The 24201-nt window shown below is 37.4% G+C and overlaps 4 protein-coding genes across 4 annotated transcripts in view; 3 read left to right on the forward strand and 1 right to left on the reverse strand.

The window, feature by feature from the left end:
* Positions 1-2828, forward strand: part of Tnks (tankyrase) — a 37088-nt gene extending 34260 nt beyond the window's left edge. The window contains exons 23-24 of the mRNA XM_076133492.1: positions 134-290; positions 1035-2828. Coding sequence (XP_075989607.1) covers positions 134-290; positions 1035-1100 — 223 coding nt within the window. The 3' untranslated portion in view covers positions 1101-2828. The remainder of the gene's footprint in view (positions 1-133; positions 291-1034) is intronic.
* A 1392-nt stretch (positions 2829-4220) lies between these two features.
* Scgbeta (sarcoglycan beta) lies at positions 4221-8969 on the reverse strand. The gene is made up of 4 exons (XM_076133491.1): positions 8485-8969; positions 7827-7992; positions 5949-6111; positions 4221-5375 (listed from the first exon to the last, which is right to left on the reverse strand). Exons 1-4 carry the CDS (start codon positions 8780-8782, stop codon positions 5001-5003), a joined length of 1002 nt encoding a protein of 333 aa, XP_075989606.1. The 5' UTR covers positions 8783-8969; the 3' UTR covers positions 4221-5000.
* A 182-nt stretch (positions 8970-9151) lies between these two features.
* On the forward strand, positions 9152-12002 carry Prosalpha2 (proteasome alpha2 subunit). Its single transcript, XM_076133342.1, has 6 exons — positions 9152-9241; positions 9430-9506; positions 9729-9827; positions 10433-10589; positions 11105-11260; positions 11784-12002. Exons 1-6 carry the CDS (start codon positions 9201-9203, stop codon positions 11956-11958), a joined length of 705 nt encoding a protein of 234 aa, XP_075989457.1. The 5' UTR covers positions 9152-9200; the 3' UTR covers positions 11959-12002.
* A 5739-nt stretch (positions 12003-17741) lies between these two features.
* The window catches only part of LOC142985013 (unextended protein-like), a 51187-nt gene continuing 44727 nt past the window's right edge, over positions 17742-24201 (forward strand). Inside the window, exon 1 of the mRNA XM_076132926.1 lies at positions 17742-18189. Within this exon, the coding sequence (XP_075989041.1) occupies positions 17819-18189 (371 nt within the window). The 5' untranslated portion in view covers positions 17742-17818. The remainder of the gene's footprint in view (positions 18190-24201) is intronic.

Raw genomic sequence — 24201 nt, forward strand, 5'->3', positions numbered from 1 at the left:
AACTTAGAAAAGTTATAGGTGTGTTGCCTCAGGTTCAAACCTGCGACCGCTTGCGCGGGAGGTACCAACTTGAACCACTCGGCTATCATTGCTCTTTACACAATAGTCCTTATCAATGTATTTACTTCCCCAGACAAATGCTGCTCTGTCGCGTGACGCTGGGGCGCGCGTTCCAGCTGATGTCGGCCATGAAGATGGCGCACGCGCCGCCCGGACACCACAGCGTGGCGGGCCGGCCCTCGCAGGGCGGCCTGTGCTTCCCGGAGTACGTCGTGTACCGCGGGGAGCAGGTACACATTATTTAAATCTTCATAATATCAACATAGCTGGAAGAAAGGCTAGACTGATGATTGTTTTGTTTGTCGTATGGTTAGTGGTCAACCTAGTGTCAAAATTGTTCAAGCCGCCCGAGAGGCCTTTGACGTGGCTTAACGACTGTTATCTTAGTAGACAACAACCGGGACCGACTATTTACGTGCCCTCCGAAGCACGGAGACGCCCAGCTCAAATACCACTATGCGGTCACCCATCTATGGAATGACCGCGCCAATGGTTGCTTAACCCACAGATCGTTTACCGACCAGTGAGCGCAACTGGCTATGGGCGCCTCTATGACTGATGATAGTCTAGCCTTTCTTCCAACTATGTTGGAGTCGGCTTCCAGTCTCACCGGATGCAGCTGAAAACCAGTATTGTACATGCAGCGACTGTCTATCGGACCTCCACAACACAGTTACCTGGGTTTTATATAACACAAACGGTAAGACTGGTTGTCAGACTTTCAAGCTTCTGACTACTGTTAACTACTGTCAAAGATCTTTGAAAATGATAACCGGGACCCACAATTTAACGTGCGTTCCGAAACACGGAGGAAATCGATACGTATAAGATGGTCACCCATCCACAAATCAACCTCGGCAAGCATGACTTAACCTTAGAGATCGATCCGCGCGGCTGTTCTTAACTAAGCTACGAGCTTTTTCTTCTTCTAACAGATTTATTTTTTCTTTAAATATGTTATTTTTATGTTACAGGCGTATCCAGAATACCTGATTACTTATCAAATTGTCAGCGCGGAGACAACATCGGGGGCTGTTTGAACATCACTTAATAAAAGTGCTTATAAACAGATTTTTACATAGTACGCAACATAGACGTATGGTTAGTGGTCAACCTAGTGTCAAAGTTGTTCAAGCCGCCGCGCCCGAGAGGCCTTTGACGTGGCTTAACGACTGTTACGTTATTGACAACAACCGGGACCTACTTTTTACGTGCCCTCCAAAGCACGGAGACGCCCAGTTCAAATACCACTATGCGGTCACCCATCTATGGAATGACCGCAAGGTTTGCTTAACCCACAGATCGTTTACCGACCGGTGAGCGCAACAGGCTATGGGCGCCTCAATTTCTTAGTGCGGGAGTTGTTTAGAAAACTCACTAGGTTGCCTCTAGCACGTACATCTATGTAATGTACGCGTTAACACACTGAGCGTTTAACAACCGTATTTTGTCGCGTACTATGTTACAGGCACTCAATTTTAATCTAGACTATTGGATCCAGTATTTAGCTAAAAACTTATCCATACTAATATTATAAATGTGAAAGTAACACTGTCTGTTTGTCTGTCTGTCTGCCTGTCTGTCTGCTACTCAATCACGCCTAAACTACTGAACCAATTTGGATGAAATTTGGTATGGAGATATTTTGATACCCGAGAAAGGACATAGGGTATTTTTTACCCCAAGAAGTGACGCATTTCCATGGAAAAATTCAGGTGGCGGACGAAGTCGCGGGTAAAAGCTATTTAAAATAATCTGGTATGCAAAAATATTCGAACAATATAGATTATCTATATAAGTATGTATTTACAAGTATATAAGTACTTTTATCGGTTATTTAGTTACAGTTACTCTAAATGAAAGAATGAAAGATTTTCGCATTTATATTATTATCATGTTGAAGTCAAAAGTGAAATACTGGATCCTTTTGTCTGTACAATTTAGTGTTTGAAACGAAATGATAATACAATGTGTATAATTTGACAGTATAGGGGAGGTTTATTAAACATGAGGTTGTGAAAGTGGGGGTGGTTTGTAATGGGGAGGTACTAATAGCCGGTATTAGGGTCTTCTTCTTGTTATGGTTAGTGGTCAACCTAGTGTCAAAGTTGTTCAAGCCCGAAAGGCCTTTGACGTGGCTTGACGACTGTTATCTTAATTGACAACAACCGGGACCGACTTTTTACGTGCCCTCCGAAGCACGGAGACGCTCAGTTCAAATACCACTAAGCGGTCACCCATCTATAGAATGACCGCGCCAAGGTTTGGTTAACCCACAGATCGTTTACCGACCGGTGAGCGCAACTGGCTACGGTATTAGGGTAAATTCCCAGTTGTCCTCAAACACTGTCACCCTGGGGGACAGTATAGAGGGGAGAATTGGGAATATACAGATATTAGCTTCATTAAAATCAAAATTTTTACTGCCTTCGCAGTGGTTAAAGTAGCCATGCCAATCGGAAGGTCGTGGGTTCGATTTCCCATACGGAACAATTATTTGTGTGATCCACAAGTAGTTGTTTCGGGTCTGGTTGTACTTTGTGTTCGTTGTTTGTATGTTTGTAAAAGTCCCCGCAACTTAAAAGCAATTCTTAGTGCTTAGTATCTTTTAAACAAACAAAATTGAAAGACTATGTTTATAGTGTGTTGTGTACAATACACAGATACACTCTCTATTACATCACTCTCATAGTGCGCTGTGACGAACACGACCAGTGAGAGGTCAGGCGCAGGACCGACGGCTTTACGTGCTCTCCCAAGCACGTACACCCCCCCTCTTCCCCCCGCGTGTTTAATAAACAACCCCCCAAAAAGTCGAAAAAAAAAATATTTTCGAAAAAAAATTGTGAAAAATAATTTTCAAAAAATAATAGTATTTTCTCTGTATATAAATGAAATGTTAGTAATATTTTTAAATATAATGTCGTTTTAAATGGACTGCCTGAATTAAATGCTTATTTAAATTAATAATTTTTAAATCCCTATTTTATTATAGGGTAAAACGAAATTGTAGCCAGATAACTTTGTATGTGTGAAAATAGCAACAAGTCGCTGTTTAGACGAAATCTTTATATATAAAACTCTTCCGTTACTGACTGACTGATGGATAACGCACAGTCGAAACTACTGAGCGTACAAACTTGACATTTGCTATTAACATTCCTTAGTAAGTGTAGAGGAGCACTAAGAGAGGATTTTTTGAAAGATCTTTGACATGGCTAACGACTGTTATAGAAAACAACCGGGACCGACTTTACGTACCCTCCGAAGCACGGAGACGCTCAGCTCAAATACCATTAAACGGTCACCCATCTATAGATTGACCGCGCCAAGGGTTGCTTAACCCACAGATCGTTTACCGACCATTGCTATATTTATACATACAAAGTTATATGATACTAATAATTGTCAAGATTTTGTGATTTCACTCCCTCTGGTTTAATACCCAGGTATAATAACAAAATTCTTCCATTTTAAATCCGTAGTTCGATTCCCATATCGGGCAAAAAAAATGTGTAACTAAAGTTTGAATTTGTGTCCGATGGATGGCGCTGTACACAAAGTGCAATATGTTCACCCTTTTAAGGGCATTACAGGCGAGATGTTATATTAGCACTAAGCTCAAGTATTAGCTTTGAATCCCTGGCCTAACAATACGCCTAACAGTTAAGGTCAAATGAAGGACGTTTAATTTTAGAAAGACAGAACCTCGAGTGTACGAGTTGTGAGTATTTTTTGTATATGTAGCTGTAAATTGAGGAATAAAATTCTAAATATCGATATGAAAAAATGTATTTTTTACTACTCCTAAAGTGAACTTGGGTAACTTTGAACCATTTGGGTAACATTGACTGTGGGAATTTGAACTAGTTTCTATAATTTTTTCATATGAAACCAACACAATTGATAAAAGTTTGCAAAACTAAAATGAATCTTTTATCAATTGTGTTGGTTTGGAATCAAATGACCGTGTGTGAGTTGTACAATGATAATTATTTATTATTTGTAAGAAAGTAGACGCCAATTCGCCGCGATTCTTTCGCGCGAATGGTCTATCCACAAGGAGCGTAAGTATTATTCAGGGATATTTGCTTGTAAACAATTTAATTGGCTTGTCAGCTCAGGCTATTATGGAGTATGTAAATAATAAAACAAGTAAATAATTGACTAGATTCATTTATTAGTAACAACTATGATAAAATCATACTATACTCGTGTCATTTCAAACGTGCTCACTAACCCCCGGTTTCTGAGGACCATTTAGCAGTAGTGTATCTATTCAATAACGTCAAAAGTCATACAAAAAAAACGCTATTGAATAGATAAACTACCGCTAAATGTACTCAGAAACCGGGGGTAAGTCATGTCATTATATCGCAGTCTCTCACTACACATTGTCACATTACTATGATTCTTTTGATTATGACGTAGTGAGCACGATTGTAACGGCCTGAGTATAAAACATTATTTTATGTATAATAATATGTATAATTTCCTAAATAGATATGCTCAGTATTTCACTAATAAAATGTGCTGACATATACGAAAATCATGTTTAAAAAAAGCAGTATTTAAGCTTCTAGGAAGTAATATATTAGTAGTATAATGTAGACTACAATATCCTGGGTTCGATTTCCAGTTTGGGCAGTGTTAGGTTAACTTGGTGTTAGAACGTTTTTAACTTTTGGTTACATTAACAAATATGAGTTTATTTTAAAATTAGGCTAATTCATAACTTACCCGCTTCAAAATAAAACGTATTTCGCAGCTTTCAAAACACAAAAAAATACTGAAAGTAACCAACAAAAACATATTTTTCGTAATCAATCTAATGATTAATAAAAGGAGTACTTAGGTTTTCAATTTGAATCGCGTCCAATTAAAAACCTCTTCCTTTTTCAAGTCGGTTAAAACCAACAAAATAACTAATTAAACAAGCCCTATATACAAGGATTCATGTCTCCAGTCATATTAATATGTGAACAAGTGACTTTCTGTCCGTTAGGCACCGCTATCCTGAACAACTTGCCTTGTGGCATACACACACACACTTTAAACTGCCCCGTCCCATATTTCTCTGTTTTATTCAATGTCAATGCTATGGGAAGGAACCTTACATCAATATAGACCCCTTCCTTACCGCTTAGAATCACTGAACCGTTGATGGACTTCAAGTAAATGTCCTGGTCAGCGCTCCAGAACAGTTCTTTGGATTCCATATGAGTGCCTTCAGCTCCTCGGAGGTAAGCGGAACTCTCTGTACGGAGGGTTAGATCCTCGTCCACTGGGGAGGTTATGCGTTTAATTGAGATTTGCTGGAAGAGAACATATCATTAGGTTTTTAATAATTAACATTAATTTAAATAGGTGAATGCAAGACCGACAATTGACTGCGACTCTATTTGAATAATAAATAAAATATGCAGGATATCTGCGGCCTTTGGGCATTTACTAAATTACTTGATTTAAAAACCTTCCAGATTACTTATTGTTCCCAGATTCGAACTCGAGACTTCTGCGCATATACCAGCGATTCGCCACGGGTTTGAAACGAAAACCATCTTCGCAGCAACGCCTCCACTTATAAAAAGCGTAATTTTTCTTCTTCTTATCGTATGGTTAGTGGTCAACCTAGTGTTAAAGTTGTTCAAGCTCGAAAACCTTTGACGTGGCTTAACGACTGTTATCTTAATAGACAACAACAGGAACCGACGTTTTAGGTGCTCTCCGTAGCACGGAGACGCCCAGCTCAAATACCACTATGCGGTCACCCATCTATGGAACGACCGCGCCAAATTTACTTAACTCACAGATCGTTTACTGACCGGTGAGCGCAACTGGCTATAGGCTCTTATATAGTGTAATTTGTAGTCATATTTTAACCTCACCTTAGCATGTAGATTCTTAACTCCATCAGGTATGTTCATCTGCGGGGCGGCGGTGCTGAACACCACCTCCCCGGAGTCAGGGTCGAGGAGCTCCAGCGCGTTCACTCCTCGCACGAACACTCCTGATGTGTTTACTGTCACTTTGTTCTCGTAGCGGGATGGCCTGAGGATTGAGGAGAGGTTGTTATTAATAGTTATTATACAACAACCGGGACCGTCCTCCGAAGCACAGAGACGCCCAGATGAAATACCACTGTGGGGTCACCCATCTATGGAATGACCGCTCGAAGGTTTGCTTAACTTACAGATCGTTACCCGACCGATGAGAGAAACTGGCTATGGGCCCCTCTAGTATACGTAATATTATAGTGCCACGGGTCTTAAGAAAGTTCCAATGAGCGTACCATGAATTATCGTCAGTTAAACTAATATGGTATTTAATTATTATTTATTTAACATTTAATTTTCAATCGCGCGTTACACCAGACAAGTCGCGAGAGTTCATCATCGCTGATAGAGTATATGACTGTCGACCACAAGGGCTCAGGTTCAATTTTCAGGTCGGCCTAAGTGATGTTTTCTTTAATCTTCTTCTTCTTGGTCGCTACACTCTTGACAGAGTGGTCGTGGTCGTCAGTCGTAGTCATCGGAGTTGGTAGCTCGCTTCACTATTCGTCGCCACTCGTCACGGACTGCTGCCTTTCTCGTACACTCATAAAGGGTACTATTAATAGCAGTCTTGACTTGGTCTGTCCAGCGCATCGGCGATCTTCCTCGCGGTCTTGTGCCATCCACTTTTCCCTGCACTACAAGGCGCTCGATAGATATATCTCCTCGTCTCGACACATGGCCAAAAAAGGTGAGGATTCTAGCTTGAACTATGGAGGATAGACGCTGCTTAATGCCGAGTTCATGGAGGATGGACTCGTTAGTTCTAAATTCAGTCCACGATACTCCAAGCATTCTTCTCCAGCACCACATTTCTAGGGCGTCTATCCTCTTCTTCTCACTCTCTCTTAAAGTCCACGTCTCGGCAGCGTACAGGAATATGGGGAGTACTAGTGCTCGAACAAGTCGGATTTTTGTGGCCTTGGTGATATCTCGGCTTTTCCATATTTTCTTGAGCTTGTCTATAGCTGTCCTTGCCATAGCCATTCGTCGCTTGATCTCCTCTACGCACCCACCATTGTTGGTTACCACTACCAGTGCTCCCAGATAGACATAAGATTGAACGACATCGCAGTTTGCAACTTTAGTGAGATCTGGCCAGTTGTTATTGGCGCGGTCGACAATCATTATCTTCGTCTTGTTGCGGTTGATCTTTAAACCAAATCCGAGACTAACCTGTTCCATCTTGCTCAAAAGGTTTTGCATGTTTTCAAGACTGGTCGCAAATAAGGTGGTGTCGTCGGCATAACGTAGATTGGATATTCTGATACCTCCGATGTTGACTCCATCTGCCCAGTTCTCAAGGGTGATCCTCATAATGAGTTCGGTATATATGTTGAACAACAACGGGGATATAATACATCCCTGACGTACGCCAGCACTGGGATGAAATGAGCTGGACAAAACATCGTCTGCTCTGACAGAAGCGAATCCGCCCTCGTAAAGTTGTCGCAGGAGGTGGACTAATTGTTTTGGCGTCCCCATTGTTAGGAGAGTTTCCCATTTCCCTTCTTTAATCTATCTTACAATAATTTCAATAGTAATAAAGAGTTTGGTGATGTGTCTGGTATATACTGCCTGCATCTTCAGGTATATTTGGCGTGACATACATACATAATATCACGCCTGTTATACCCTGAAGGTGTAGCAGAGGGTTATGAAAATACACCTGTGATATTATGTATGTATAGAAAAAATATTCCTACTTACTTTATCTGTAAATTGAACAGCACAGATCCATTCTCACTAGTGATACTCATGGGAGTATCTCGGAAGCTCTCAATCAGTCCGTCCTTCTTGTACAAGTGTTCAAAGTCTGTGTCTCCGAAGAACTTTATAGCATTATGTTCTGGAAGAAATTCCATGCTTTCCATACCTGAGAAAATGAAGTAGACTAGTTATAAAAGATTTTTTTCTTAAGACTAGCTTCTGTCTATAAATTTATGGGCATGGAAATATTTTTCAGGGAAAAAGGTATGTGGAGAAATATTATAAACTACCTGTATACTAAATTTCCATTATAAATATTAAATAGGTTTTTGCATGTAAGACTAAAAACACCCTTTCACTAAGTAAATATTTTCTTTTTTGTTAATTAGTTTAGTCTAGTTTAATACTATATTCTTGTAAAATTATGTAATAATATCCACTAAATTCATCCTTTACATTTATATTATTATATTAGGAAGAGTTAAAGTAATGATTAATTATGGTTTTAAGCAATATATATTGAATATTTAAAATATTATCTACAGAAAGCTGTGTACCTGACCTGTTTATATATTTTACAAGAGTTAATCTTGCCGTCACATGCCCGCGTCTACCGAACTATCTTACAGCTATATATGTATCAATAACCATAAATTACCTTGGCCAAGCCTCAGGACAGCAAGAATGGTGAACGTCAATATTAAATTCCCGATAGCCAAAATAAACAATAAACATACAAGCGTCCAGAACGCAAAAGTCTTTCTTCCTTTATTAACTGACTTTGTAACATCATTTCCATTCTTATCCGAATAATTCTTAATACCAATATTCTTATGGAACAACTGGCTATGCGTCGGCGTCTTGGTAATAAGCGCTTTTTCCGCGCGGTTCCTCTCCAAAGTCCCCTCAGACATGGTTTCCGATGACGGTGAAACACCACGGAGGCCGCTTAACATATCGCACAACTGTTTATCAATAGTTTTCAGTGAAATATCATTAAAATTATAAATAGCCCAGTTCCAATAATACAAATGTCAGTCAAATTATTGAGCGAATATCTGGCGTTCTGATTGGCCGAGAATTAAACCAATGAGAAGAGTACATTGATTGAATACGAGGTATTTCATCTAACTACGAGTTTTGTTAAAGCGAAATAATCTTCAACCGTCATTGAATGGCATGTGATGATAGGATCTTGTCTAAATTAGTCATCTCAGTCCTATTTTTCGTCTTTCATATCGACCTACCCGATACCAATACCGTTTTAGTCATCTATGGTAAATAATATTTTATTGGAAAACTAAACGCAATTTTGACGTTACGCCATTGCTGACAACATGATGCTGCCAAATTTTGACATTCTGCTTTGTAATCATGGCGTCAGAACGTTACAGTTTCTCGCTCACTACTTTTAGGTAAAATTTTATTATATTTACGTGTTTTTAAGTACTAATACCTTTGTAAATACGTTTATTAACCCTTTCTCGTCATATCCAACGGTGTATGAAAGTCACATTAACAATATTTCCAAGTCTTTTACATAAGTTTGTATACGAGTGACTCCTGTGTGCAATTATGATAATTTTTCCATATTTTTCCACAGTCCTTCGGGAAAACTTGTTCAAATCGAATATGCCTTAGCTGCTGTTGCTGCCGGCGGCACCTCCGTCGGGATAAAAGGTAAGTTTAAAACAAGAGAAGTAAAATAACCTCTTTCTACTCATCGGTGTTTTTCAAAGATGAGTTTCATAATTTTAATGAATAAATTTTACTCATTATCAATCAATTATGGTTTAAACACCCAAAAACTCTCTTATTACTTCTCAGGAGTCTTTGTTTAAGTTTAATAATAACCTATATTAAGTTTCGCAAATATGAAGATGACAATGATTTTTCTTTCAGCTTCCAATGGCGTCGTGATTGCGACAGAAAACAAGCATAAAAGTATTCTTTACGATGAACACAGTGTGAACAAAGTTGAGATGATCACGGGACATATTGGTAAGTTGGAAATAACAAACTTTTTGTTTTAAATCAGCTATTGCAGGTTTATGAAAATACTTCCTTATTTGGCTATTATTGGGCCCCATATTACATGGGACCAACAATATAATTTGTGGAAAGTCATTTTGATACACCTGTGCCTATAACTTTTAGTTAGGTACCCAAAACTTCTATGAATTTATATAAAAATGTCCTATTATTCTGTTCGTAATAAACCTTAACAAAAGAAAGTTTTATTTTGCTTTGTAATATTTAAATGCCTTCAATTCTTTGATATTATGTGCTTTGCTGGTCGCATATTAAAACTGCTTTCTACATTAAGAACATTATTAGCTGTTTAGATTTCTGTAATCAAAAAGTATATAAAATGGCACCACACTGTGACTTTGCTCACTGAGCTGAACCCGTACCATGAACCGTGATAGTTAGACAGTTGAAATTGTCACAAAAGATGTATGTCTGTTGTCAAAAATAAATTTCCATACAAAAAATGTGGAACTCTTTGTGCATTAGGTCACACTTGGTCAGTTTTTAAATATGTAGTTTTTGTAAAGGTGCCTTGCTAATGTATTTTTCTATAATATTTTATCAATGTTTCCCAGGTATGGTGTACTCAGGCATGGGTCCGGACTACCGCCTGCTCGTCACACAGGCTCGTAAGATGGCGCAGCAGTACTTCCTGATGTACCACGAGCCCATCCCCACCGCTCAGCTGGTGCAACGAGTAGCTACTGTTATGCAGGAGTATACCCAGTCTGGGTAAGACATGTAGCACAGTTTTAAATGTAACTGTGGTCTATTGTAAAATCATTTTTTGGCACATTGTAAATATAATGCTGTTTAAAATTTCAAGAGTTTGTCTGTCAAGAAAGTCTCAGGGTTTGCCTAGAGTCACAAACTTTGTCTTTGGATCATAAGTAACGTCAGACCTGTGCCTGAGATTTTCTCGGCAGGCATGTTGGTTATCTTCTTTTTTGCACTGGGATATAACAGTCATCTAATAATAATAATTGTTCTGAGTATTCTTCTATTGCTTTGAAAAGAACAATAACCTTGATATAATCTGAATGTTGTAACATTTAAATTGCACACACAACACACTATAAAAAAACCCTATGCACAGTAAATTGGTTTTAAATTAAATTGGCCGCCGTAGTGGTATATTGGTTAAAAAGACAGTTTCAAAACAACATTTAAATTTTCGTTATTCTTATGTCGGAAAACCGTATTTTATGTATTTAAAAAATATTTTTATTTTGTCTTTTCTTTTCCAGTGGTGTCCGTCCATTCGGCGTGTCTCTGTTGATCTGCGGGTGGGACAGTGACAGGCCGTATCTGTTCCAGTGCGACCCCTCCGGCGCGTACTTCGCGTGGAAGGCCACCGCTATGGGCAAGAACTTCAATAACGGCAAGACTTTCTTGGAGAAAAGGTTTGTATAAATACATTTTAGTTGACAACTGCTGCATTTTGTCTCTAGAATGAAAATTACTCTATATATTTTCTACTAGCTGAATCGTGTCGCTCCGCTCGCGTGAATGTCGTAGAGCATGATAAATGATATATCAGCGCTTCTTACGTATTTTTTAAGTAATGTTTAATGTCAAACACTCGTTCCTTGGATGTCGTAGATCGACTTTTAATAATAGTCTAATGATCTAAGCATTTGCCTCCTATGCAAATGGTCGGCGGTTCGAACCCAAAGCAACAGCCAATGCATATTCCAAGGTACGTATATACATATTAGAAATATTATCCCTTGTCCTAACGGTGACGGAAAACATCGTGGCAAAACCTTGGGTACCTAAAAGTTTTGTGGGTATAAAAAGTCCCCAATCTGCTAGGCCGGCATTGTGGACTTAAGGCCTAACTCCTCCCTTATTCCGAAAGAAGACCCTTGCCCAGCAGTAGGACAATTTTCTTTTACTCAAGCATACATTTTTCTCAATTCTCAGATACACGGAAGAGTTAGAACTGGATGACGCGGTACACACAGCGATCCTCACCCTCAAGGAAGGCTTCGAAGGTCAGATGACAGCCGACAATATAGAAGTGGGCATCTGCGACGCGAACGGCTTCCGGCGGCTCGAGCCCGCGCACGTCAAGGACTACCTCGCCAACATCCCCTAATTACTGCACTAATACATACATTATATGAGTTTTTTTAATTATAATTGTGTTTTATTTCATGGTAACCCACTTTTTGAACATCGTATTTTAAAGTAATGATAAAATACTAGAAGATTTGTGTTGAATGTCGTTTAAAGTTGTTTATAGGATTTTTTTCAAAAAAATCTAAAGTTTTCCGACCAACTGTAATCACACTATGGTGAGCAAAACGCAAACTAGACAAGGTTGTAGACTTCAAAAGTTTTATCAACGCCATCTACCGGGCTTAGCGCGCATTACGTACCATACTAGCGTCATCTAGGGAGTTATATTAACGGTTCTTAGTTTCAGTGTCATAAGATAGAGGGCATTAATTTAAAATTCAACAACATTTTTTACATTTTTCTGCTCGGGAACTAAATTCACGGATTTACAATCAGTGCATGATAAAGCGAATTCAATATTATTATAATTATTACAGCAAAATAATATTGTTGCACGAAAAAACATGCATAAAATCTCGCCTTGGCCCTATATTTGACAGTCGTTACCATAATATTACCACAGTATTCAAGCTTGAAAGTCTGACAACCAGTCTTACCGAGGGGTATCGTGTTATAACGCAAGTAACTATGTTGTGGAGGTCCGATAGACAGTCGCTGCATGTAAAATACTGGTATTCAGCTGCATCTGATGAAACTGGAAGCCGACTCAACCATAGTTGGATGCAAGAAAGGCCTAGCTGACAACAGTCTTATGGGGGTAGACGGAGAAAACGCCACAGGTTTGTTTTGCTTCATCAACGAAAATAATAAGGTATGTAAAAAACCCTAAACATTTGACTTTGCTTTAGCGGAAATTTAAACAGTGTAATCCATGATTAGCATGTTTATCACTAATCACTATTTTGATAGTAATAAACGTGTGTATTGATTTAATTACTTGATATTGGGTTAAATTATACCTAATTTGTCAAAGTCTCGGTAACTGTGGGCAAAATATTACAATTTTCATGCACAAAACGCGTGCGAGATATTCAGATAGAGATGATTATATTTGTGTGAAACCTAAGAGAATTAGGTAGATGACACTCACCGACCTATAAAATTAAACCGTTTTGATATTATATGTTATTTTTACACGCCAGTAAGACCCGAAGGTGTAGACAGGTGTAAAATACACCCACGTTTCGCCATTAACAATGTTAGTCCCGAATAGTTCCATGTAATAGGAGGCGAGCCTATTGCCGGGCAAGTTAACAAAAATAACGTCACCTTTTAAAATATTTCGAAAAGAATTACAAAAGCCCAAAAGCTAGTTGTCTGACCCGGCAGTCGAACAATATAATTAATAATAGTATGTTTATCGATTTATAGGTACTAACAATTGTTTGTTTTACTTATAGTAGCAGTCTTTATAATTATAATAACTTAAATAACTTGCTTGCAGCTCATAATAACAAAATATACATAATACAAACTATATTTATTCCCTACTTATATTTTTGTCACTTTCTGATCTTCCACTGACAATATAATACTACATTTAAACCAAGTAAATAGTCATTATCTGGTCATGTTCGTATCGGCAACGAGCGTATCATTACTAAAGCTAGGCTTAGATACGACTCATCCATGTTGTGATAACGAAATCGTTAGCAAATGTTATTTATATAGCCCCAACATGTATGTATGTGAATGAAGCAAGGGAAGTTTGTAAGGATCATACCAAGTGACGTTCTTTAGTCTCTGCCTTGTTTGAACACACGTGGTTTTATGAAGGTATACCTACGTATTTATGTATCTTACTATTACAAAGGCCCGCCCATAGTCTGTTGCTCTCACCGGTCGGTAAACGATCTGTGAGGAGAAATTTGGCGCGGTCATTACATAGATGGGTGACCGTATAGTGGATTTAAAACTGAGCGTCTCTGTACTTGTTTCCACACCGCACTTGGCCAGCATGGTGGAATTGTAATATAATTATGGATACTTTAGTATCCATTGGACGTTTGAGGGGCTATATAACAAATTTTAACGTCGTCGGTTTAGTAGTATTTGCGTAACAGTAACAAACATCCACACATACAATCATACTCACAAACTTTCGCATTTAAAATATTAGTAGGATAATAATCTTTAAACTTTCGCATTTATGGCTATGAAGGGTCAAAGATAGGCCTGTTGGTCAAAAGGTACCTTTGATACCTGACGTGTAAGAGTAACTGGAATAGTTGTTATTAAATCAACGGTATCCTCTAAGGAAACTCGTAACTTACTATGTAGTGTTTACAACTTAAAGTAAAATACGCGGTAAATAACTAATACAATATATTAAGGAAAGAACTTACGAAAATAAATAAATAAATATCATTGGACAACTCACACACGGTCATTTGATTCCAAACTAAGCAGAGCTTGTACTGTAACCAGATAACTGATAAACATACTTATATACTTGTAAATACATACTTATATAGCTACATTAACAAGCTCAGAACAGATACTCGTGCTCATCACACAAATATTAGTCCCGGGTGTGATTCCAACACAAGCGAAATGTATGTACCTACGTTTGTACGTGTATAACTTTTGAACAACTATACTAAATTGGCTAATTCTTTCTTAATATGTTTGTAACTGTCGGGACAAGGTTTGTATGGGATATTAATTCCTACGGGAAAGGAATCAACAGGATAAAATTGTATTATACCCGGACGAAATCGTGCCAGTCCGCAAGTTTTTAAATAGTTAATTGTTTTAATAGTTAATCCTCCTAGGTCGCCACGCCGCTACCATTGCATCGGAAGGTCGTAGGTTCGATTCCCACACATAACAATTATATTTGTGCGATCCACAAATAATAATTGTATCGGGTGAGGTTGTGCTTTGTGTCCGTTGTTTTGCATGTTTGTAAAAGTCCCCGCGACACAAGAGCAATTCTTAATGCGGGAGTTGTTTTTAGTAAAACAAAGCAAAATCTTTTTAACAGTCATTTCATGTAGAAGTAACAAACATACTTGCAAAACTTATACATTTAGTAGGATAAACAGATAATAATATATCAAAGTGCGTCAAAAACTATCCGTATTTTTGATAATTCCATAGCTGGGTGTAATCTGATTGAACAACGAGTGTTTATCTGACAGGCATACAATTGACGCACGTTCGAAGATATAAGATCAAAACCTTATCTTTTTGATATTAACAATATGTTTTTTTTTTATATAAAAGACGCATGGGGTAAAAGCGTGATTAATTATGCATTTTATATTGTTACTAGCTGTCCCGGCAAACGTTGTTTTGCTGTATAAATTTAAAAAAAATATGTCACTTAGCCGTATAAAAAATAGATGTTGACCGATTCTCAGACCTACTGAATGCCTATGCATATAAAATTTGGTAAAAATCAGTAAAGCCGTTTCGGAGGAGTTCGGTAATTAACATTGTAACATGGAAATTTTATACCTATGTATATAAGATTTACTATTGTGAATAATTTATTTTATTTATTATTTTATTAAATAATTTATTATTTATTTACACCAGGAGGGGACATCTTATAAAGACATACATACACAGATCATATCGGTGATGTCCTGTAAAAAGGTCAGGTGCTACTCGTAACCGGCGGTCCTGTATGACAACATGTATGTATGTGATAGCAAGGGAAGTTTGTATGGATCGTACCAAGTGACGTTCTCTGGTCTCTGCCTATCGCTACGGAAAGAAAGAGTAAGATGTCTTATTCATTTTGAATTGTTGATTTCAATGACTAAACAATTATATCGTGTTATTAAAATATCAAATGGGGAATTTAGGCAGCGTATGAGTCAGTGCCAAGACAGTACGAATTTCGGAAAATCCCTGCAAAAGAATTTAAGCATGTTTTCTCATATCTGATTCATTGATGGACAATTGATTAATACAATTTGGAAAATACTTTACAATTTAAAAATAAACGTAGTGCTGATTCTGTTTCAGACAGATTTTAATCGAAGGTTAATTTTATTTTTTCGACAGATAAAATATGAACCTACTTATTCGTATTTTCTATCTTAGTTAACAGCTAGTGAAAAGCTTGTGGAGAAGTAAGTAACAAACAGCCGCGCGGCTCGACATCTATATTATCCTACAATCGAGTTCCTTCGTGTTTCGGAAGACATGTTAAATAATTGTGGGTCCCGGTTGTAATTTTCAAAGATCTTTGACAGTCATTAACAGAACTCAGAAGCTTGAAAGTCTGACAACCAGTCTTAATTCGGCGTATCGTGTTACTCGGGTAAATGGGTTGTGGAGGTCCGATGGGCAAAAATACTGATATTCAGCTGCATCCGGTGAGACTGGAAGCCGACTCCAACATAGTCGGAAGAAAGGCTGATGAACTTTCAATATAATTTCAAGCATTGTCGATAAATAATACGAAATACTTATCATTCCAGTAGTTTAACAACGTACCTATCATACCAGTAGTTACTCACTTAAGTTCTTCTTATTGATAACAGAAAGGTTTAACTGCCAATTATCAGCAGATAAAAAATAAAAAATAATATTCTGATTTACAGATTAAAACGATTAATTGAGTTAATAACTTTATTGTTATCTAATAGACTATTTGTAGAGTCATTCTAAAGAATTAACAGAATAATAACGAAGGTTTTTTTTTACTTCTGATAATTGTTTTAAAAGATAATTTATCGATTTGTAGTATTATGAGTATTTGCACCTCCCACGCAAGTGATTCGATTTCGAACACACCAATGACTTTTCAAAGTTACGAGTGTATTTATTAAATGAAAAACGTAAGAGCGATATTATTTTCGACTTCGGATCAAAATATTTTGGTTTTGATTTCCGAATAGAGCAATGTAGGTACTGCTGAGTTTTTCAAAGTTTATTGTAAAATTATCTTAGTAGAAGTTCCGAGTTCACTTTACTGCTTGATATACAAACAGCAACAGATATAGCCCTCTACTACATGAGACTAAAATTGTTTGTTATATTTCATACTCTGTCAAACCTTTGGGTATTAAATTCGTAAAGATGAAATGTTGAAAAGATCTTATTGACGTGTTAACTGCATGAACAAATTGAGTACCTACGACACTGACCAATAAAAAAGAAAAGAAAAAAAAGTTCCCCACCTTTCGAAACCTGTAATTTTGGGAACACAAAAAGGTATTTATTGTAGTCGCGTAACAAAAGCAATGTTCTCTCGTAATAAGGTCGTAGGGTCATTGTATGAAAGACGACATTATTGTTGATAGTATTATGTAAATAAAACTTATAAGAATCTGGTTAGCATAATGATATCTAAATAAACGAACTTTTAGTGATGTCCACTATACCGATAACTATCGAATTTTAAAAAGTTTTTTTTATTTTATTTAAATGTGTTGTGGAGTGTCGCAGTGTGTTGCAGTTATTTAAGTTTTAATTCCGCTAGTAGCATTGACTTTGATTTACTCTTAAGGAAAATATAATTAAATACTGAATAAGCAATAATAGGCATTAATATAGAGCCTATAAATAATTATTACAAGATTACCGAGCGCTTTTATGACAATAATAAAATAGCAATTCAAACGACTAATTATTAAAACAAAACGAATAAAATCATCAAAGGATAAAAATAATCATCAACAATGATTGATTGCGTCAACTATCTAAACAATCTACTATAGAAACTTATAAATTTAAGCCGTAACCTACAAATATAGATAACATTTATCTGAAACACTCGTCTTATCGAGCGTCCTTCACTCAATCGAGTTAGGTATATAAGTGTACGCGGCGAGGCGTCCCATCCCTACTCGACGCGCGAACTCCGAGTGTTCGTTGCCCGTTGCCGCCAGTTGGCCCCACTCATTCATCTCGTGAACATGGCTCTTGTGCGTTTACGGACTAGTGAATTGTTTTTATTGTTATTTTTAATAATTAAAACGTGCGCCGGTACACCGCCATGGATATTTACCGTGAAACAAAACACTAGAACGTGTGATGTTGATAAATGTGTATTTAATATAAACGTGAACGGCGTGAATGTTGACGAGTGGTCACTAACTTTTGAGCCGGCATCCGAACAAAAATGTGATTCGTTTTTTGTGAGCAATGTATTTGAAAACGTCGATGTTAATGTTGATAATGATGGTAGAAAGGTGTATTTTTGTGTTAAATCCGATGGTAAATGGCACCATCAAGGAGAGGGTATATATTTGGATGCGAATGACGTCATCACAGTCGACACAGATATGTGAGTACTCAAACCATTTAATTAGAATTAAAAAGTATAATTAATGTGAATTGCTAGACTGTGCGCGCTGAAATACGATTGTTAAGATTGTGAATGAGTCTTGTAACAATTACAACTTTAGAAAGTTTGTTTTCTCTACTTTTTTGTAGTACTATTTACGAAGTTATAAAAATAAAACTAGACACTTAAAGTCATATTTTTTGTTGATATACTCAATAGATTAGGAAAAGAGGTAACCAAGGTTTTAAAAAAGTTATTAAAGCGATGAGGAAACTAAAATTATCATCTGGCAACTCCGAATTTATTTTCGAAAATGGCGGGTCGTTTTGAAATAAATTACATAATTTTCGTAACACGTTCACGAAAGCATAATGCTTATTTTTGGTTTATCTAATCTAATCTAGAGTTATTGTAGATAATCATATAGGCACATGATTTACTGACGGTCCTTACTGACAATTTTTATTCTGTTTTCTTTTGCCGCGAAACCGCCCGCGTGGAATCGAAAAAAAAAACTCCTTAAACAGATTTAACAAGTCTCTAATCTTATAATTTAAGGGGAAATACATAGCCTAAATCATTAGGTTTAGTATATTTTTTATGTAGTTGTGACAATTTCGCCAAATTTTAATGACTTCAGGTAGTAACTCACGGAACCTTTGTAAATCTACACTCAATTATCAAGGAAAAAAATATGCGATTATTTTACGATTTAAGAAAGTAGAAAGCCAGGGTTATAATTTCGTTCCTATTTACACAAATGATACAGATCAGTATGTCGAAATTCGGCCGTTTTCAATACTATATCTATCCACTTTACTACGTCTATACCTACCTACCTTTCCTTATTGACACTGGACAGATGTATTTTTACAAATAAATATATGTTCAGAGGTCAAAGACCACATCATAACTTTTAAACTCTCGCGTTGCATGTTTAATGTATAATAGAATACGGGAATTAACGCGAACACGCATTTTACCTTAAAATGCCTAACGTTTCGGCGCAGGTTGCACTCGCCGTGGTCCCAGGCAGACTGAAGTTTTAGACTAAAGTACGTCAAAGACCACAGTTCAATAGTCCAATGCATTTAAGTTTTTAACTCTCGAAATTACTATTCAGATAGCGTGATTTATCTTGATGTTTTCCTTTTAGTATAAAATGACTCAACATTTACTTAGAAAATCTGTTTTGCAATGATAGTAAAATCCCGGTTACATATTTTCGAACTCCTCACCGGATTTACCCAGGGGGTGTCGAAATACACCCACTTTTTGATGATTGTGATTTTGGTCTGTCCGACGTACACGAGCCTATTATATTGTCATATCCCGTATTTTTAACGCCGGGTTTGAGAAATATTGGGTGATTTCCCAATATTTCTCAAACCCGGAAATCCCATAGAAATTGGGGAAACCCTATTGCACTTTGCTCGACTCGTAATTCATTTTACCAATTTTTGGGGAGATTTTCTCACATCAACGTGACTTTAAAAAAATCGTATGTGGTAAGAATTAAGATGCTATGAGTTTTACGAAGCTCACTTCTGAGTGCGAATGATACGTTTAAACAATAACCAAATTCGGATTTCTATAAAGTGCCGCTAATAACTCAAAAACAACCTAGCTCCTTTGTCATGTTAGAATCTCATATGGATAATTGTTTGCCGATATATTTACGTATACCTAGTACTAGCTGACCCACGCAACTTCGCTTGCGTCACATAAGAGAGAATGGGTCATAATTTTCCCCGTTTTTGTAACATTTTGTACTGGTACTCTGCTCCTATTGGTCGTGGCGTGATGATGTATAGCCTATAGTCTTCCTCGATAAATGGGCTATCTAATCCTGAAAGAATTTTTCAAATCGGACCGGTAGTTCCTGAGATAAGCGCGTTCAAACAAACAAACTCTTCAGCTTTATATTATACCTAGTATATTATACCTAGTATATTCGTCTTTTGTCATGTAAAACAAGAATTATAGCACACTTCTTTCTTCTGCCCTTCTAACTCCGGTTTCTGATGTACATTTAGCGGCAGTCTATCTATTCAATATAATATTAATATCTGACGCCACCTGAATCATCTGCAGTAGATGGACACAGGCCAATGATGATGATGATCTATTCAATAGCGTTTTCTTTTGTATGGGTTTAAGTCCAATTGAATAGATAAACTGCCGCTAAATGTACCTCAGAAATTGGAGGTAGAAGGGCAGGAAAAAGAAGACTGCTAGTCTTGTTTTGTATGACAAAAGACGAATATACTAGGAATACGTAAATATATCGGGAAGCAAATACAAACTGACATACAGGAAGGAAAAAGACACGTTATATACTAATAAATACATAGGTATATGTAACAAACGGATGCTGTACGTAATTTTATTGTCATCAGCCTATGACTAATTTGGTCATGTGGTTATGAATTAAAAAATAAAAGGAAAATACGAATATATGAAATGAAATAAATCCATACTTCCATACTAATATTATAAATGCGAAAGTAACTCTGTCTGTCTGTCTGTCTGTCTGTCTGTCTGCTACTCAATCACGCCTAAACTACTGAACCAATTTGCATGAAATTTGGTATGGAGATATGTTGATACCCGAGAAAGGACATAGGCTACTTTTTACCCCGGGAAAATGACGCATTTCCCGGGAAAATTCAGGTGGCGAACGAAGTCGCGAATATTCAATATTATAATGACACTGAATTAACAAAATTCCGTTGTCATGGCAACTGTTTTAATGGCGGATATGCCTTCGCGCGATTTCGATATATTAAGAGATATAAATAATTTTGAGAATATTTTTCGTGACAAAAAAAGGATATTTTATATCACGCTACGACCAATAGGAGCAGAGTAACACTAAAAAGTGTTACAAAAACGTGGAAAATTCTGACCCATTCTCTCTTATATGACGCAAGCGAAGTTGCGCGGGTCAGCTAGTTAATAAATATAAAACAGATTTGTTTTTTTAACAATAATAATATAAAGCGATAAAATCCGGAAATTGTTTCACTTTTATTTATTTTATCGTTAGTGGTCAACCTAAAGTTCAAAATTGTTCGAGCCGCCCGAATAAAAGTATAGTATTAAACTTCAGAAATTAGATTGTTTTCCATGGTAGTTCGGAGTTTGGTAACGTGCCCAGTATATGGCAGTAAGCTCGCCCCCTATTACATGGGGCTGACATTGTTAATGGCAAAACATGGATGTATTTCTCACACCAACACCACCCAACACCTTCGGGTGTGATAGGCGTGATATTATGTATAATATACTGACACTTTCATTACGAATATTTAGCTCTGAGGTGGTTCAAACCTATGCTATGTAAAAAAACTGACTTTATTAATGTCATAATGAATTTAAAAGGATAATATGGTCACTTCCCCGTTACTACTGTGCACGAGTGCTGTGGGTACTCTTGCCATACGAAATAACAATCTGCTTTTCAAATTATTTTTAGCGTCAGTTATACTTCGTGTACCGTTGTTTGTATGTTTGTAAAAGTCTCCGCGACACAAGAGCAATTCTTAGTGCGGCGTTTTTTTTCATGCGAAACTATTTATTTCGTAATTCTTCGCATCTATAGTGTTGCACAGCCGACGCAGGCTACGTAGTTTCATAGCCTATCAAAATACAAATTCCTAAATGACATCACTAGTCTATAGTGAGGCTACAGTCATCGTCTCCGTCGTCAGGCTAAGGCAGACGGCTACCAGCCGCAGGCAGGCAGCCAACGTCTGGTGTCTGACGTCAACCAGCTACTGACTATGCGTCAGCGTCATTTACCCCAGTTTATCTATTCAAACTGTTATGTTTATATACATAAGCTTAGACGCTATTGAATAGACAAACTACTGCTAAATGTACCTCAGAAACCAGACATTAGCAATTTATTAAGACGGGATGTCCTTTTGATTTTTGTGAAACGAAAAATCTATTGCCAGTTCGATTTTTATTTTTAACTTTACTAATGCCGAGTGGTATAAGCTCCTATGTTACAAGTTCAAACCCGAGGCAACACACCAATAACTTTTCAAAGTTATGTGTGTATTAGAAATAATTATCATTTGTTCCAACGGTGAAGGAAAACATCGTGATGCTACTGAATGCCTGAGAGTTCTTTAGAACAGTTCTTGAAAGTATGCAAAGTCCCCTACCCGCAATTGGCTAGCGTGGTGTTCTCAAGACCCTACCTCTCCCTCATTTCGGGAGACCCTGGCCCAGCAGCGGGACAGTAAGGGGTTATATTTAATTTTATGGTACAGTAGCAAATATATTATTTTCATACAGAACAACAAAAGATTCAAATCAACATGACATTGTAGAATACAAACGGTAGATATATTAAAACGCCACATATTTCATACTCTTCTTAAATTTATCTCCCGATTGTCATTTCGTCCTATGACGCGTAGCTGAATTTTTATTGTCTTTTTATTGTCCAACTGAATGATGTTTGCGTCTGTGTTTAAATAGATAGCTGTTTTGATGTAAAGACAAAATAATTTATATAATTTACCTTCTAAATGTTGCTACGAGGAGCAGAACAATAGGTAATAATAAAATAATTAATATAATATATTTTGTACCCAGCCTTTCTGCCAAACCATGTTAGAGTGGGCCTTCAGTCTCACTGGATGCAGCTGAATACCAGTGTTTTACATGGAGCGACTGCCTATCTGACCTCCACAACCCAATTTCCCGGGTACACGATACCCTTCGGTAAGACTGGTTGTCAGACTTTCAAGCTTCTAACTACTGTTAACGACTGCCAAAGATCTTCGAAAATGACAGCCGGGACCCACAATTTAACGTGCCTTCCGAAACACGGAGGAACTCAATATGTATAAGATGGTCACCCATCCACAGAACAACCTCGGCAAGCGTGGCTTAACCTCAGAGATCGACCTACGCGGCTGTAGTTAGTAGGTAGGTAGGTATAATGTATGTATTTAATAAAATAATTAAATACATACATAAAATCACGCCTTTTTTTCATTGGGGCGTGCTTATTCTTGAGCATGCAGGATGTCTGTGACCTGGTGATCCCACTGCAGAACTTTTACGAAAGGCTCCTATAGGAGTGGGTAACTTATTTCCTTTGCTACATGGGCTTTAAACAGTTCTTGCAGTAAGACATAATCCTAGCCCGCACAAGTTTTAGTCACTCTTAGGTCTTGACTCCACCAGTTACCACGAGGCGCCCGTAGCCAGTTGCGCTCACCGGTCGGTAAACGATCTGTGGGTTAAGCAAACCTTGGCGCGGTCATTCCATAGATGGGTGACCGCATAGTGGTATTTGTATAGGGCGTCTCCGTGCTTCGAAGGGCACGTAAAAAGTCGGTCCCGGTTGTTGTTAATCACGATAACAGTCGTTAAGCCACGTCAAAGGCCTTCGGATGGCTTGAACAACTTTGACAATAGGTTGACCACTACCATACGATAAGAAGACCATAGTAAAATTAAGGTCTAATCCCACTTTCACTGCAGTAGCAAGCCACTGAGACAGTAATGGTAGATATAAATTGAGTAAATATCTGCACTCAAATCAGGCCATCTGTTTTGCACATTAAGATCTAAGCGTTAAAAAGTAGTATTAGTTCATCTTACTCGTTTATTTTAGACTCAGTCTGGCATCCTGTCTGGTGTGTTGCCAATTCGCGCTATGATATATTAGTAGGTAGGTAGTAGGAATGCCTCTTACTTTCGTTTAAGGAAAATGTCGTTGAAAAAGTATTAATAGGCAGGGCTAACAGTAAATGACATATTCTCAAGCTTAATTAAAGAGTTTAAAAACATTGTATACCACAGTATATCCATTTTTATTTATTCTATCGTATGGTAGTGGTGAACCTGGTCTTAAAGTTGTTCAAGCCATCTGAAAAGCTTTTGAAATGGTTTAACGACTGTTATCTTAATTGAAAACAGATCGACGTTTTACGTGTCCTGTGAAACATGGAGACACTCGGTTCAAATATTACTAAACAGCCACCC

This window comes from Anticarsia gemmatalis, chromosome 29 (assembly GCF_050436995.1).
Source record: "Anticarsia gemmatalis isolate Benzon Research Colony breed Stoneville strain chromosome 29, ilAntGemm2 primary, whole genome shotgun sequence".
Classification (NCBI taxonomy): Eukaryota; Metazoa; Arthropoda; class Insecta; order Lepidoptera; family Erebidae; genus Anticarsia; species Anticarsia gemmatalis.

Coding starts and splice junctions, on each gene's coding strand:
- Scgbeta (XM_076133491.1), bottom strand. CDS start 8,782: ATGTTAAGCGGCCTCCGTGGTGTTTCACCGTCATCGGAAACCATGTCT. Junction 6,112..7,826: donor CTGTTCAATTTACAGATAAA/GTAAGTAGGAAT, acceptor CTCAATCCTCAG/GCCATCCCGCTACGAGAACA. Junction 5,376..5,948: donor TTAAGAATCTACATGCTAAG/GTGAGGTTAAAA, acceptor GTTCTCTTCCAG/CAAATCTCAATTAAACGCAT.
- Prosalpha2 (XM_076133342.1), top strand. CDS start 9,201: ATGGCGTCAGAACGTTACAGTTTCTCGCTCACTACTTTTAG. Junction 9,242..9,429: donor TTCTCGCTCACTACTTTTAG/GTAAAATTTTAT, acceptor ATTTTTCCACAG/TCCTTCGGGAAAACTTGTTC. Junction 9,507..9,728: donor CACCTCCGTCGGGATAAAAG/GTAAGTTTAAAA, acceptor TTTTTCTTTCAG/CTTCCAATGGCGTCGTGATT.